The 18,191-nt window shown below is 36.8% G+C and overlaps 1 protein-coding gene across 1 annotated transcript in view; it reads left to right on the top strand.

Moving 5' to 3' along the window:
* Window positions 1–1,085: 1,085 nt before the first annotated feature.
* LOC149568277 (inorganic phosphate transporter 2-1, chloroplastic-like) overlaps window positions 1,086–18,191 on the top strand; it is a 54,004-nt gene continuing 36,898 nt past the window's right edge. The window contains exon 1 of the mRNA XM_089821256.1: window positions 1,086–2,929. Coding sequence (XP_089677382.1) covers window positions 2,051–2,929 — 879 coding nt within the window. The 5' untranslated portion in view covers window positions 1,086–2,050. The remainder of the gene's footprint in view (window positions 2,930–18,191) is intronic.

Genomic DNA, 18,191 nt, shown 5'->3' on the forward strand with positions numbered 1-18,191 from the left:
GTTAAACAATTAACTCTGCAACAACACCATCCCATTTATGTTTTCTAATTTTTCAAATAGACTTTTTTGTCCTAAATAATCATTTTCAACATTTTTATTGTTCTCAATCACTATTTCATGCAATACTACACCAAATGACATTTCCTTATTACTCCCCTACCCATCTATAGACAGCTCATTGTAATACAACCTATACTTCGACGCCTTATTTACTAAAACTAAATAAATTGAATTGTAATATTTATAATTTTATGAAAATATAACATGTCAAACCATATAGTTTAAATAACTCTTCAACCTAACTTATGTCTACAAGTGCCAAAACTGCCATTACTGCCATCAATTTCAAAGTGGAAAAGCATGCAACTGGTAAAAAATTTCAATAATTCGGGCTCCACCAACACTATTTGTCTATAAAACATCCAAGGTGGTACGGTTTCTAAAATAGTTGATGATATGATAGATTTTAATGACGTCCACGAGACTAAAGTAGTCTATGGGACCCATGCAATCGCCCTCCCGAATCAGGAGCCAAACTAGTCAGTTGCAAAGTTTTGGTTAACTTGTCTCTTCTTCTCTGAATTTTGATAATCAAATCCGCTGTTCTCTTCACTTGATCTTCCTCAAATAAATAGTTGAAGTCCTTGTTCTGCAGAATTTTTGTATAATCAGATCTGATGTCGTTGTAAGCCAAGCATTCCATGACAAAGTGTTGCTCTATCTCCACTGTTCCCATATTGCAGAATAAACATGTTCTGTCTGCCCACTCTTCCTTTGGAACTTGCCATCTACCAGTTTCACATCGCAGCTGATGTGAACTAGTTCTAATTTGTGCCATCAACATTTTTGCTTTCCAATTAATAGATGCCCTTATATAGGCCTTTTCATCATGACTAGAAGTGGGATTAAATTCTTTAATGTAATAAGATATTTTCCTTCCTATGTGTTTTGTCCACAGAATATTGCGAAATTTTTCATTGACAAACTTTTTTATTTCTTTAATATTATCTGGGCAAGCTTGGATGTTGATATCCCATTTTTGCATCCATTTGTCATTTTGTTTCATCCATGTGCTTTTCCGCCTCACAAGTTTAGTGAGTCACTGCCAAAACAGGAAGCGTCAACTTCCATAAACTTTTCCAGACGGATAAGAGAAGCCGTCAGAAACGAAAAATAACTAGTGCCCAACGGTGACGACCTGCCGGAGTCACTACTTTCCAACATAATTTTTGGATTTAATCTTGAGCCAGAACGATCACAACCGAATTTCTTGCGCCTCCCTCAAATGCCTTTAGTCATAGGAAGTCTCTCCCAAATTTTTGTTCTTCTCAAGAGGCCAGTATGATTTTAACTAGCATGGATTTGTCATGTTTCAAGTTGAAGTCTAGAAGTCAGCTCTTAAGATTTTTTCAAAGTTTCCAAAAAGTACATTATATCGGAAGAGTTTACTGAATAGTTGAGTGCATCGTTTAAGGCAATTTCTGTTCTGTTCTTCCACACTGAACAGCTGTGGCTTTGTACTGTTATCTGTGATTGTAAAGTAGATCGATTTGATAATTGCAACCATTCCCTTGATATTCGTTTGTCTACGTCTCAGGCAGATCTTTGATTAGGGGAATGCCCATATTATTCTTTTTGATGTTGAATTCAGCTAGTGCGCGGTAGAATTTACAGGAAATAGATTTCAGAAAGCGGGTCTGCAAACATTTGGGAGGCGTTATACCCGAGTTGAGTCTTAAAAGTTTGGTTATCGCAGGTCTCTGACTATAGTTATATCCATAGGTTTGAAGAGGGGTTCTGCATTGGATTGAATCTTTCAGGGTAGGCAGGTTTTTTGAGGGCAAGTGAATTTAAACTAGCGGGTGTTTTAGTATTTGGAAGGTTTAGAGCCGAGTTGAGTTTTGGGCCTTCTATCAGCAATTTGATATTTGAGAAGAGGATTGCCTATATGGATTATCGGAAGAGTTGGGTTTTAGGCATTCGGTTATTTTAATCATTTGTAATTCGGTGAAACTTTGTTGCGAATAATTGGACTTTTAAGTTGACCAATATGATTTTAGGTACAATATCTTGTCTGCAAATTCCAATTTTTGGGGAGTCCTCCAAAGGTAGCTTGTGTCGGCTTCAAAATTCTCCTTTCAGTCCAAGGCATGGGCTTATTAGACAATTTACACGTACGATGTCCACTAGTTATTGTAGGATCCTAGGATCTGTCAGTCATACAGCATTCCATTCCAATAATTCATTAAATCCTGGAACAATTGATGGATTTACCAAAATTCCCCAGATATTTAGGATTCCGAAGGGGATTCCCTTATTTCGAGGATGTAAATCCAGCAATTTTGATTATGGTAAAAAAAACGAGGTTTCAGCTTTATCGTCCTCGTTTGCAGAGCCTGATGGAGAGGATATTGAGAGGAATTACTTTAACAATGAAGAGAAGAAAGATTGTAAAATGAGCAACATTAGTTCCGGGCTTGAGAACGGCAAGGTTCAGAATAAAAAAGTGCAAGGAATGTCAGAAGCATTTAACATCTCCCCACGAACAGCCTTTGGCATTTCAGGAGGCATTGCATTAGCAGCTCTCGTTCTTCCACTGTTGATGAAATCTCTGGGACATGGCCTGCCCATGAAAACAAAGAGTCTTTCTTACCTAACACTACTGTTTGGGTTCTATATGGCATGGAATATAGGTGCCAATGATGTAGCAAATGCAATGGGAACCTCAGTTGGATCAGGTGCGCTAACTTTAAGACAGGCTGTGGTGACAGCAGGATTCTTGGAGTTTTCGGGAGCTTTTTTGATGGGTTCACATGTCAGTAGCACCATGCAGAAAGGAATTTTGGTTGCAAACGTATTTAGTGGCAAGGATTCTCTGCTATTTGCAGGTATGCTGTCATCATTAGCATCTGCAGGCACATGGTTGCAGGTATATTTTTAAACATGGATACTATATTTCTTTAGCTGGAAATTAATTTGAGCAGTGCAAATTTCTTTTAGCTCTTCATTCATATTTTCAGTGTTAATATTAGTGTTTCTAGTGATAAACAATATCACATTTCCATTTTGGATATTGGAATAGACTAGGCTGTTAAAATTTGAGTGACCTTTTAGCAATCATTTTGCATGGCTCCAATGGATATTTCTGAGTGGCTCATCGTGTCTACGCGTTCTAAAGTTAGGATTCAATTTGTTGCATTGTAAATCATAACTACGTATGAAGGGGTACTGATGAATAACAGCATAGTACAAGAAAATATTGTAGAAGTCCTTTGTCACTACTTAAAGCACGTGCTGATTTGGCTGTGAGAAATTCTTCTATATAGGAAGATTTTAGATGATTGATTCCTTTACAACTTTTCCGTTGTCCATTTTTACACAAAGATATTGGTTTGTGACACAGATGCCTGAAAATGATTGTGTCTCTGATGTTTTTCCTGGTTCTTTAAGAAAATCATACGGTTTGTTATGTACAAGAACACTATCACTGTTCAGAGGGCTTCGTAGAGTGTCACTGCTTTTGCTATATGAGAATTGAATCTTATAATTTAGAGAATAATAGCTCATTTCAGGGTTTTCTGTGTTTGATTTTGTTCACTTCGCAAACAAAATTACTTGACCATTGAAATGGTTTAAGACTTTGTACTCAGTGAAAGGTGATGGAAAGCAATGCAGGAGATAACTGCAACTGTAGAGAAGTTGGAAACTCATTCCCTTGCTTAGCAGCAGGCTGAGAATTGTTTGAAATTAGTTGTATATAAATTTCGAAAAGATGAGGATGAAACTGAAGAAAGGTGTTGGTACTTAGCAATTTAATACTGTCTGGGGGAAGTATGCTCGTTTGAGTGTCACGTGTTTTATTTTGATCATCATGCAAACAAAATTATTTGAAAATTAAAATGAACTGAAACTTTTGTAGTAGAGTGCAAGGTGATAGAAAGCAATGCAGGAGATAGCTACAATATGGGATTAGGAAACTCACTCCTTTGCTTAAAAGCTGGTTGGGAATTGTTTGCAATTAGTTGTGTTTGGATTATGGAAAGATGGAAATGCAACTGGTTAAAGCACGTGTTCTTGACAGTCGCCAATATAATTATGTGCTGGATGGAGCACATTTTATTCCGGTCATTATTTAAACAAAATTGCTTGACAATTGAAATGATCTGAGACTTTTGTAGTACAGTGCAAGGTGATAGATGACTACAACTGTCAAATGGGAAACTCATTCCTTTGCTCAGAAGCTTGCTGGGAATTGTTTACAAATAGTTGTATTTGGAATTTGAAAAGGAGGAGATGAAACTGATGAAAGGAGTTATTGTTGGCAGCTGGCAATTTAATTCAGGATGAAGCATAGTCTTCCTCATCTTCTTTAGATTTTTCTTATAAACAAGAATAAATTATTTAACGTACTCGAGCCATATGATTATTTGAAAATAAACTTGACAAGGCAAAGGAAAACAAGTAAAAAGTCAAGTCTACAAAGGTTGTCACGTATAGACATCCAAATGGCTTCAAGAAAAATAAGCTTTATGAGGCGAAAGAAGACTAACAAGAAGCTAAGTCTAAAATCATGGAAAATATTCCCAAAGAAATATTATCAAGTTTAAATGAAATTTCAACTTGATCTTCTTGTTGATGTGTATCTAAAATTTCAGTCTTCCCAGTGTAATTAACAATGTCTTGATTGCAAATGGATTTTAGAATATTTTTGTTAACACCTGGTTTGAAGGTTTACGCCCTTTTCCTTGAAGGTCATCAGATCTTGAAAATTTTCACTGGGGACGTTGTCCTCATCATTGTTGTGACTAGCTCAAAGTTCTTTCATCTCAGCATTCTAAAGTGGACAAAATTGGCTGGCTACAGAGGACTTTGTATAACCTCAAACTCTTATTAGTAGGTTTCCTTTATTCTCTGGTATTATTCAAGGCATTGCAGAAATATAGTTTAAATTTTCTTCTTTTTGGTCTCTGTGAAATTTATTTGTAGTGCAAACTAAAAATGGTACGATTCACAATTGAATCTGTAGCTTTAATGGAGATATGTAACTTGGATGATGGGGCATCACTCAAAGAATTGAAGGGATATGGCCGTTTGGTCTCCCTGTGAAATAGGCATAGCATGTGGAATTGTAAGCTGAATAACTGAAGCAATATATGATTATATCCAATAGGAGAAAAGCAAACAGAGTCATTTGTATATGGGTCATATCCTCCACATGGTCTTATGGTTATATGCCATGCTATAATTTTCATACTTCCACAGTACAGGTCACAACATGGAAGCCATCGATGAATACTTCTAAACAAAAAAATCATGGTATTCAAGATTGAAACCACAAATAAAAGTTACTGAAAAAGGAAAATGAAGTCATGCTAATATACTTTTTATCACAGCATGTTGTTTGTTGGGAAATGGCTGGGAAACCTAGGGCAAAATTGTTGTTAAAGTCAGATTACACTAAAAACATGCCTTGAGTTCTAATCCAAACTTCCTATTTGACAATTTAAATTTTTGTTCCTATTTGACAATTTCAATTTTAATTTTTGTGATGTTGCTATCAGGATTTAACTGTGTAGTTTTTGAGTCAAACTCATTGACTCATGTTTCATGAGTAGTAGTTTACACAAACCCATCTCTCATGACAATGAACTGGGACTTCCCAGGAGGTCATCCATCCCTGTACGAATCCAGCTTGAGCACGCTTTACTATGGAAATTAAATGTAACGAAATTTTAGCCATTATCTGTTTCCTGAATTGCATGTAAGAGTAGTACCTTCTGGTTTAATTTTTTCTCTTTTTATATGAAAAATAGAAAAGCAAAGGGAGAGATTGAAACATCTGTGTAACTTGTATGACAGTGTACAAAATGGATTGTTGCGCTTTGCATCTTGAATTATAAATGAATCACAATCAAGTGTAAGAGTATGTTGACCGTGGGCAATAGTAGAACTCTTTTAACTACTATGTAGTTGAGAGGAAAATATACAGGCTGATTTAAACTCAAAATGATAGATGCTTGAAGACAAAAGATGATCCAATGCCCACAAGCAACATTTCTTCCCTTGGGAAGAAACAATGCCAAGTACAAATATAGATATGCTTCCCATTCTGGATAGGAATTGGTAGGAAGAAGCATAAAGTTGTATGATGATGTCTCTGAATTTTACTATGCGTTTCCATATCCATGGAGGATGATGCCACGATCAAAGTGCCTAATAAGCAAAGAAGGTGATGAACGAGGATCAAGTGGTAACTGATGATGTACAAGATCCAAATGTTAAATTTTGAACCACAATTCAAGAGTGCAATATACAGAAATACAAAAACAGATGGCATGGTAAATTATCCTGGGAAACTCCTCCACAAGAGGGTGAAAAATCAGCCCCACAAAAGATAGATCCTTTATTGTATGCTCAAAATAATTACAGTATTCTCTTGCTTATGATTGATAACTCTTATCAGTCAATCAATAAGCCTTCTTCATAGTTCGATCGCTTTAGCTATGTGAATACAAAATATCAAAAGCTGCAAGTATCTCAGAGACACTTTTGACAACAAGAATATCTTTTTACACATTCAATGATCATACACAATTATATACAGAAGAATTCTGTAGCATCTATTTGTTACAAGATTCAAGAAGAGTTGGCAGATTAACGGATTTCCGGATGATTCATTAATTAACAGAGGAACAAATGTGTTCCTTATAAAGAATTACAAGGACGTTGTTTCTAAAAGAAACAACGTAGACTGAAGACGGAATTAGAAACAAAACTAGAGACAGGATAGGAAACATTCCTATCTGGACTGAAGAAAAAAGAGACAGGATAGGAAACATTCCTATCTAGACTGAAAGACGGACTACAGACAAGTAGTTGACTATTATAGAAAGTATAAGATATTATCTTAATACCCTCCCTTAATGGTCAATGTACGGATGTCGGAACATTCTGTGATAATTGAGACCCTCCCTGGATCTACAGAATGTTGAAACCAAGAAGCTTTGCCAGAAGAGTGCTATGACTCAAAATAGGTTGCATTTACAAAACTTCGTTTTTGTGGAAAAAACGGTAAAACCCAAAATCTCACACAACCTTGCGTATTACAGACAACTTGAAATGATTTTTGAGGAGAAAATCAACAAACCCAGAATCTCACGCAACCTTGCGTATTACAGACAACTTGAAATGATTTTTGAGGAGAAAATCAACAAACCCATGAAAAACAGAAACAGATTCAGAAGGCGAAAAATGCAGCTTCGCCTTGATCAGGAAGCTCGACAACTTGTGCTGTTGGCTGGGAAGCATTTTGCCTTGCTTGGGCAGCCAAACGTTTCCGGCACTCGAACTTCATATGGCTGAACTTGTGATAGTAATTACACTGCACATTTTGCTTCGTAGAGCCATCCAGGGATTGAGCAGAAGGTTGATGCTGGAAAGGCTGAGAAGACTGATGGTTGCCGATGTTCTGTTGAAAGGATTTTGCAGCAAATGCCTGCTCTGAGGAGGCTGTAGAAGCACTGCTGCCAAACTGTTGTTTCCAACGATCCTGCTGCAGAAGTTTGGTGCATAATTCTGGAAACTTCAGATCAACATTAGTTGACGTAATGTTGAGTGTTTCTGTGAAGTGCTCATAGGATGATGGTAGACTTTTCAGAGTGATAACTACCATATCCTCTTCCTCCATTTTCCGACCAATAGCTTCGAGCTGATCACGGATGTCCTTAATCTTTGTCAGATGCTCTTGTAAGGACATACGTTCATCCATCATAATGGAGAACAACTGATTCTTTAGAAAGAATGCCCGACTTTTGTCAGATGTTTCATGCAGCTCCTTCAGATATTTCCAGATTTCTGCAGCTGACTTGCCTGAAGGAATCTGTGGTAGCTGATCATCGATAACAGAGAGCTTAAGAAGCATAACAGCCTCTTGATTGCGATCATCAAACTTGTCCTGTTCTGCTTGGTCAGAGGTCGGACGAGTCTTTGTGCCTAGAACAAGCTCATCCAAACGACGATATTCGAAGATGGTTAACATGCGCTGCTTCCAATGATTATAATTGTGGCCATTGAATCGTAGACTGCCCTCCAACATCAGATTAGTCAAAGATGCAATTTGCACGAAGTTCGAGGCACGAAAAATGAGGTACCCAGAAAATTCTGACGAAGACCCAGATGAGGTCTCGAAAAACCCACCAAGAATCTGCAAACAAAAAAATTTTCCGACCCCAAAAATTAGGGTTTCGAAAAAAAACGGCCCTGGCTGAAAAATGCTTGAAAAATCTTCAGATTTCTTGATAAAAATGGTCGATTCTGCTTCCCAAGCACGATTATAGACTGAGTATGCAAAAAAACGACTCCAAATATGAAGCAAACAGTGGCCAAAAAGACAGAGGACTTTCCAAAAACAGTCGCAGATTTAGGAAAATCGTAGAGGCCGGATTGAGAGCCGTTTTGTTTTAAAAAACGTCAGAAAAAAAAACAGGAGCTGAGAAGCATGGCAAAAACACCATTTCGCTGTTACAGGCGTATGAAAGCTAAAGCCCGGCTGCAAGAAAAACGGCAGTAAAACAACGGCCAAAAAACGCACGACTTCAGGCCTTTTAGACTGCGGCCGAAAGTTGGCACATTCGAACCACGAACCAGGCAGAACACAAGCCGACCAGAGAAAAAGTAGAGCCGTGATTTGCAGAAAAAGCACCCTTTACTGGTCTCACAAGCCCTAGCCAAAAACCAGGAGTTCTATGAATTTCTCACAGAAAACGGAAACCCTGCTCTCGATTTACAGTGAGATTTCTCCGAATGGAAAAACCCAGTTTGAAGCAAAATATCACGGATACTTAATTTCGAAAATAGCTACTGATAATTTTTGAAAAGAAATTATTATTTAAAAAAAAAAACTTCGCTCTGATACCATGTTACAAGATTCAAGAAGAGTTGGCAGATTAACGGATTTCCGGATGATTCATTAATTAACAGAGGAACAAATGTGTTCCTTATAAAGAATTACAAGGACGTTGTTTCTTCCTAAAAGAAACAACGTAGACTGAAGACGGAATTAGAAACAAAACTAGAGACAGGATAGGAAACATTCCTATCTGGACTGAAGAAAAAAGAGACAGGATAGGAAACATTCCTATCTAGACTGAAAGACGGACTACAGACAAGTAGTTGACTATTATAGAAAGTATAAGATATTATCTTAATACTATCATGCACAATATAAAATTATAACACTATATTTTAGGCACATGAATTACCAGAGAGGGTTAACCCAACATACTGTAAAACTCACACACATGCTCATGCAATACCCAAAAGAATAACACACTAATCTCACACAATGATAATATTCAGTCTCTGAAATATCAGACATCCATCGATGTTGCAATCTCACAAACTGTTTTGCTAAAATAGTCACCACACACTGAATCATCAACATATCTGTACCTGCATCAATAGTCTAAGTCCCATTAACTTAAGGGGCAATATCTGTTACACATGTAATGAACTGACAACAGTTACACTTGAATTGTTGACACCTGAATCCTCATCATCATCAACAACCACATGAACATAAAGATTATTCAACCTTTGACAATACATAGAGAGCGAATCAATGAAAACTGACAGGTAATAAATACAAGCATAATTAGAACGTATTATATTCTGCCAAATATACAAGCCATACAAACACAAAGAAATCAACAACGCTTAAATACACATGCGATTGACACGAATGGTGACAGTTAATAATGAAGGGAAATGAGAACATCCCAGAAAGCCATCTGAGATCAGTATGCTCAAACTGTATCCAATGATTTCTTTAAGAGCTTCTAATAAGCAAATACAAGTACATACTACTATGCCATAAAAACAGAAATTGACATAGTTGATTTCCCACAATTAAAACTTCAAAGGAAAGTGATTACAACTTATCAATCTAAAAACTTCAGCAGCATTACAACATACAGATTTTAGAATTCTACAATTATGAAACTAGAAGAATTAGACAAACTAGAAAACATAGATGTACATGGGGAAAATCTTTCTAGGTTAAACCCACACTCCAAACCATCAAGCTAATGTATTATTTAGAAAGAAGTTACAATACATTTTCAGCTTTCACATGGAGATTTACGTCTTGCTCCGTTCTAGAGAAAATCGAGTAGCATAACTCTATGCAAAGAACTCAGTTCTCTCTTACATCTCTTCAACAACTCATTGTATTTATAGAGTTTACATACAAAAGGAAACAATTTCTAAAACATCTATATTCAATGCATTTACTTCTTATTTAGAAACTTCCCTTGTGCACAACTCTTGCATAAAAAACCTAGCAAAGAGAATAAAGCCCAAAAAACATATTTTCTATTTTTTGCTCCAAGTCTTTGTGGGAGATTTAGTCTCATTTAGCATCTTCCAAAAATGCATAAATAAAAAACCAATAAAGCATCATAAGGTTGAGTTACCTTATCCCAACAATCTCCCACTTGATGAAGACCTTACAGGATTCAAACTGATGAAACTATATCATCACATCCATCCATGGAACCACATAAATCTTAACACACGCTCTCGTGCTCCAACTAGACACCCTTCCAAACAACACAAGCATAAGATCCTAGCGATAACAAAGGCTACAAATTACTGCCACCACTCCACTGCTCTCATGAGCTATACAAAAGCATAAAAAATGTTAACTTCTTAGCCCAACATAGATGCGAAGTAATCCTCTAGAAAACAAGATAAAACATCAGTCAGAACAGCAACCAAACTGATTGCTCCAATTCAACTGATAGACCCACGAGATTGGAAATAGCATCAACAACAAATGCTAACCCATCCAACCACTCATACCTCAAGGTTATCCAACATAAACAACCCATAAACCACAACCTCAAGCTCTATGTGCAAACTAGTTGAAGAACAAACACATATAACAACTATGTCAATACTATGTCAAATCTGAAAATTCAAAAGCATACTGAGTCTATTGATAACAACACAAAGAAAGTGTAATCATGTAGTACCAAGGACCATCTAGAAAGATATGTGAATCACGTAGCAAAAACACTGCAAGAAACGTCTCTCTCATCCAATCTCCACAACTCTCCCATGTTCTCCACATCCAACAAAGAAAAGAGATAAATGAACCACCATGATACCACCAAAAAACAATTAAGTACAAGTGATAACATATGACCACAAAAAGTAACCACCATAGCTCCAACGGATCTCAAAAAATAATGTTATGTGAACCCAAACATCCAAGAAGATAACCAAGGCCAAAGAGAGAATCTACAAATCATAAGCAGTGTCAACTGTGCTAAGTATGATCTCCTTCACAACCCCAAGAGAAAAGTTACCACAACATCCAAAAGCATTCAACCTCAAGAGATCAAATATAACATGATATCATGAATCTATATGGATGTAAGCCTCTCAAAGATGATCAAACAACTCCATTTCCCATTTCAGGAAATCAGCTCACTACCATCTCCTACTATCATCATAAATGAAAATGCACCTCAAGGAGATAACCATGTTATCCATCTTTCATAACGAATTCTCTAGAACCATCTAATTGCCGCTCAAGATCCATGAATATGAAAGAAAACATAAGCACCTGAAAGTAAAATTGGGCAGTACCTCTCAAGTGATAAACTGCCGAGTAGACCAAGGATGGGGAATGAGAATGCTCCTCCAAGATATGCAAGTCAGAATGACTTATCCAAGAACAATTTCCTGATAGGTCTCTATTGAACTTACGTCCACCCAAGGTGAAGGTTCCTCGGACTTCTTGCTGAAATCTCATCAAGAGTATACATCTCAACATGTCTCTTATATCAAGAGAATTTTTGCCTCACCTAAATCTCCAAGTATTCATGACCACTTTTAATCAATTACTTCATGCCAAACTCCACTGATGCAACATAGCACTATCATGACATATCAAGCAAATGATCAAAGTACTCAATAACAAGAAACTAAACCAAGATCAATGTCAAAGTTCCAGCCATAGAATCAGGAACATAAACATGACAACATGATCTAAAACATCTCCTTTAAAGAGATAACATGCTCCATGTGATCATATCAAATAACTACGTCATGTCACAACTCTAAACCGGTAATCAAGAGCAAAACCATGACATAAAAGCCACCATAATGACATATCAAATGAAAGTATAAACCTCATCTCTACCAAAGATCCCTTGAATCCTAAAGTTGTCAACATCTCCAATTGGTGAACCAACAAATGTGAAAGATCCTTCTGTAGCGACGGGATCTAAGTCATCCTACAACATCTCTAACACTAACAAAGATCATCCATCACCATGTGATGAAGAAATATAGCCACTGCTAAAGCTTCCATTGAAATGTGATATCGAGCTCTCCAAGCATACGACACACCCTTCCCCAAATTTAAATATCATCCAAGCCCATACATCACACTGAGTGAAGCTAAGATCTCGAAATTAAGGAAATTCACCATGCTATAGGACACCATAACTGAATATCCAAGTACTCACTTATCATCCATTCTCTCATCCCAAAGCAACTACAACAATGCATAAGTGACTACAGACAAGGCTAGCTAACAAGTCTGCACCAACATTGAATCAAATCTGGTGGATATAGACAGTCCACATCCAAGTTATTCCACTACAATTAAATGGGTGGCCTACCCACCTGAGTGCATAACTTGTAGATCCAATCATTGCAACATGCAAATCTACTATCACATTAGTGACATGTAAAAATGAGATTAAAGAGAACAATCATGTAAACGACATGACTCAAACACTAGATCAAACACAAATTTGATTTGCCAATTATGTCCACATCGAGCACCATAGTCCAGGGATTCAAAAAAGCATCACCACAGAAATGCTGAGTGACTAACCACGTAGCAACATCTCCATGCAGAGAAAGAAACACACCTCTTCTCACCATGTACAAAGCATGCATGCATGTAGAACTACAACTATCTCATCCAGTAACACCCCGAAGGAACCATAGTCTAGAAAATAGCTCTTCAATAGATCCCCAAAAAATCACAAGTTTTTATGTGAACATGCAAAACCTTCAAAAGCATTGTGTTGAAGAACACCCATGCACATCCACACCCACACCCACTTCTCATCTGGAAGACTCAAAAGTCTGAGAAAACACCAAACAATTGAACCTCGAATAATGGATTATCATGGATGAGTACCACCATAGATTTTTAAAGGAAAATCCATAAACCCCTCAAATCCAACAAACAAGAATTGAAGCCATGCAAGTACAATCATCCAAAAGGAAACATAGTACAGGAACTCCAGAACCACTTGTAGACCAATTCTCCAACCCCTACTAGCACATGCATTTGAGAGAGATAGGCTATCCAGAAGCTTCTAGATCATCCAATGATCGACTCCATAAGCTCTATGCATTCTAGGTAACAAAAGAGATGCCTTCCAATACCCATGCATCAAGAATTATTTTGCTATCAACCAAGAGCTCCAGATCAATGTCATTTCAACATGACCAACTCCATTTTCTCTATCTTCACTATCCTTCAAGAACGTTTGTTGACTCCTGAAAAACTAAATCAACTGCAAGACTTCTACTCATCAAAGGATTGATTACTAGCCAATTTCTTCAAGCTTGGCAAGCTAAGAAATCTTAATAGAAGAAATACCCAGAACCAGAAACACCATGAATCGTCACATGCAAGCAGTATGCAATTCACTAAATTGAGCTCTCATACCAATTGAAGAGAAATGAGAACATCCTAGAAAGCCATCTGAGATCAGTATGCACAAACTATATCCAATGATTTCTTGAGTAGCTTCTAATATGCAAGTACAAGTACATACTACTATGCCATAAAAACGGAAACAAACATAGTTTATTTCCTAGTTAAAACCTTCAAGGAAAGTGATTACAGTTTATTGATTAAAAATTTGAGCAGCATTACGACATACAGATTTAATATTCTACAATCATGAAACTAGAAGAATGAGACATAATAGAAAACATAGATATTCGTGGGGAAAATTTTTCTAGGTAAAAAACCCCACACTCCAAACCATCAAGCTAATGTATTGTTCAACAACAAGTTACAATACATTTTCAACCTTCACATGGAGATTCACATCTTGCTCCATTCTAGGGAAAATGTAACAACATAACCCTATGCAAAGAACTTCTCATCTCTCTCTTACATCTCTTCAGCAACTCATTGTATTTATTGTATTTATAGAGTTTACATACAAAAGGAAACAATTTTTAAAACGTCTAAATTCAATGTATTTACAACTTATTTAGAAACTTCCTTTATGCACAACTCTTGCATAAAAAACAAAGCAAAGAGAATAAAGCCCAAAAATAGACTTTCTATTTTTTGCTCCAAATCCTTGTGGAAGATTTGGTCTCATTTAGCATCTTCCAAAAATGCATAAATAAAAAACCAGTAAAGCATCATAAGGTTGATTCACCTTATCCCAACAAAGAATGGGAATTGATTCAACTTCAACAAACACTTGAAACATTAATGACGAGTGAAAAGAGAAGATGCAAAGATACAAAAGTTGAAGATAGTTACTAGGCTAATTCATCATCTCTAATACAATGGTGACAGTAGTATATCCAATCCAACAACACAATTGCGAATGCATCATAACAAATAACAAGGATGCTCTGCAACCATACTGCTTGACAATAGAGCTTCAAAACAAAAAAGATAGCAAGGAATGAAAGACACAAATCACAAGTACTCATGATAGCTCTTGCTGCTACAAGAAACATTAACACTCTCTCTTAGCAAAGGAGATATCACTTACATATATTATGTTATGGAGTCTCTCAACATGTCAACCACAATGGCTGCACCCATTTATGTGGAATGCAAAATTTTATCACAGATTTTCTCAATGTGATAGCATTTACTCAACATGATGTTCACCATGGCTACTCCCATGTGTGAAATAAACACTAGTGCACACGGCGGAGTCACTCAACGTGATGTTGTCACAGAGTTTCTCACATGACATCCACCATGGCTATTCCTAGACGGTGGAACAAGGGCTTTCACTGCAAACTTCTCTCTCACAAAGGAGAATGCATCAACAAGGACTTGCACCTCAAATTTGTTTTGCAGAGAAGAATGCATTAACAAGGGCTTGCACCTCAAACTTCTCTTACAAAGAAGAATGCATTAATGAGGGCTTGCACCTTAAACTTTTCTTTGTAAAGAAGAATGCATTAAGTTCATAATAAGGTATACTGAATGTTGAGACTCCCTCTCAGCAGGGCCAATAGTCTCGTAGCTTTGATTAAAGTAACAGGAATCGGAATCGGATCGGAATCAGCAAGGTCAAATTGAATCGTGAATTGACCATGAATTTGAATTGAATTGGCCACGAATCAACAAATTAAAAAAACCCTTGAAATTTAGTGAGTAACTTATTTCATAAACCCTTTATCATTGATTCGATTCACTGATTCACAAAAAATCGTTTGGCTTGAATCGAATCGCCGAATCACTTGAATCACTGTGATTCTTGGAACTATGGCTTTGATTATCACAATAAATTACAATTGACTCCAATGTGTGACCAAACAAGGAACTTTAGCAGTCACACTGCTACATGAGCTTGTTGATCCTCTACAAAGGACATAGTACTCTCCCTTTGCCACTCAAGCTCCCTCTGAATCTTCAAGCACTTGCATCAGTTTCTTGACTTTCTTGTTCAAAGATTGTCTGCAATTTTTGTCTTAGAGGAACTATATTCAACACACACCTCTAAAACTTCTGACATGCTAAATTTTAGGACTGTTTCATTGATTTCATTTCAGATCACCTTAAACAGAAAGTTTGTGGAGCTACCAATGTCAAACCTGAGTGACTGAGCGATTCTGTTCCCTGCAATACTGCAACTCACTTAGCTGAAACTTTCACTTCTTCACAGAACTCCCTTTTGATCCCTGCTACTGCAGAGGTTGCAAAGAGACTCTCTGGAAGTGAACTCCCTTCTATTAATCTTCGAACCTTAATGCTCTCAACTCATGCCTCAAATTCTCAGAATTCAACTCCCACTGAATGTCGTCACTTCTCTTAGAAGAAACTGATCACAAAATAGCTCGAGTCTTCATTTTTCAGCCTGCACAACTTCTCACAGGTTGCATCAAGTCTTTCCTCCCTTGAGTGCAATCTTTCATCATCCTTATGTACCTACCATCTCGGTTTGACAGCTAAATAAGCTCAGTGCACCCTTGCCGCAGGCTGAATAATGAAGAATAAAACTTTAGAAGCAATGATGTGTTTCCTCTTATGATAGGAAGTAAAGCTCCATTCATGATGGCTAGAAGACAACTCTAAAACTGTCCTGTGCAACCCAAACAAAGCACCCAGATTTCTAAACTTAAAACAATACCTTCAATACTTGCCCAAAAAAGTCTCAATTAAATATGCAACCTTTTAAGTGGCATCAATTCAGCCCCATGGCTGCAAGTAGAGTCCCCGAGTTTATTTTTCGATCCGACTTGGAAGGATTTTTAAGAGATTAGTAATAGAGCCAACCTATGTCTCGAAGAGAAATTATTCAGACTAATGTCAAAAGAATACATGAATTACTATTCTAAAGAATGAATTAATAACTGCATAAAAGATTCATGAATATTATACAGGGTCATGAAATAGTTAACTCTTTGCTGTCTAATCTTCCTCACAATTCACTAATTGAGCTTTCCTACTCCTTACACCTAAAGATTCAGATCTTCAGATACACCAAAAATTGACCAGCAAGAAACCTGGAATACTTCAGTAGATTTTGATACATCCCTACCAGGCTTCACATCAATAAGCACATCAATAAGACTCATTACGCTGCCTCAGACACATACAGAGAATTGCTTGAATAAACTAGAGATAACTATAATGTTATCAAACTTGGACCTGAAATTGGATGGCAAATTTCCTCCTCTTTGAACTGACTGTCACTTTTTTCTACTCCAACCAGCATAATTTCAAACTTAAATCACATAATCAGATCTCAAAAATCTCTCAAAAGTGACATCAACGATGCTACGAACAAGAAGACTTGTTTTTCTGCCAGAAAGCTTGACAACCATAAAGATTGAAAATAAACTTAACATTTTCTGAAACTCAAAGAAAGATAGAATGCAGGGAAGACCTTCAGATAGTAGTATGGAACTATTCACAACTTCACTTTACCACTCATAGATAGTCAGATGAATCTTTTATGTCAGCACAAAAATGTTAAGAGTGAACAAATAGAATATATTGACACAAAAAAACTTTATTTGAATCAAACTTTAAGCTGAAAACCTTAACTTCAAAACTTAAGATTATAATATGGCATCTCAGTTTCAGCAAAGAAATCCTTCAAATAAAAATCCCTCTGAATTGTCACTAGGCTCTTTATTATGTGAAGCGTCATCAATCTTAGCAGCAACTTGATGTTTTGGTTCTGATAAGCAATCTTTGAAAAAGTGACCAACTTGTCACTTTTGAAACATGGAATTCTAGAGAGATCCTTCTTCCTTGCTTCAGGACCTGAATCTACATCCTTATCTCTACTTCTCTGGAATTTTCCTTTTCTCCATCACTTCCTTTCCTTTTAGATGTATGAGCAGCAAGAACACGATCTTCTTCATGGTGAGATTTCAGCTCATTTCCTCTCGCTTCCAATCTGCACTCCTCTTGAATGCAATAAGCTCTCAAGTGATCAAACTTGGGTAGATATTCTCTTGCACTAAACCCTTGATTGAAAGATTCCCAAGAGTGAGCTAGACTATTCATAGCCAAGATAACCAGGTCTTTGTCTGCGATTGATTCTCCAATAGCATCTAGCTGATCCTTCATTCTGTATTCTTCGTAAATAAAGATACAATAGGTTCTCCTTTAGCCATCTTAACATATAGGAGTTGACGGTTCAAGGCTAGATCTATGCTAGTGTTGTTGAATTCATACAAACTTCGAAGACTTTAAAACTTCTCTTTAGCTGAATTCAACTTGGATATAATAGGTACCGGATGATCCTTAGCAGAATCAATCAAAATCTTCCTTGCTATAGTATTGTCATCCTCCACTGCAGTTTCTCAGTGTCATGAGAAGGTTCAGGTACACCAGGCTTCATGTAGTTGAGAAGATCATTCTCTTCAAGAGTAATTTGGAC

This window comes from Cupressus sempervirens, chromosome 3, assembly GCF_028749045.1.
Source record: "Cupressus sempervirens isolate cs-2001-9-10 chromosome 3, ASM2874904v1, whole genome shotgun sequence".
NCBI lineage: Eukaryota > Viridiplantae > Streptophyta > Pinopsida > Cupressales > Cupressaceae > Cupressus > Cupressus sempervirens.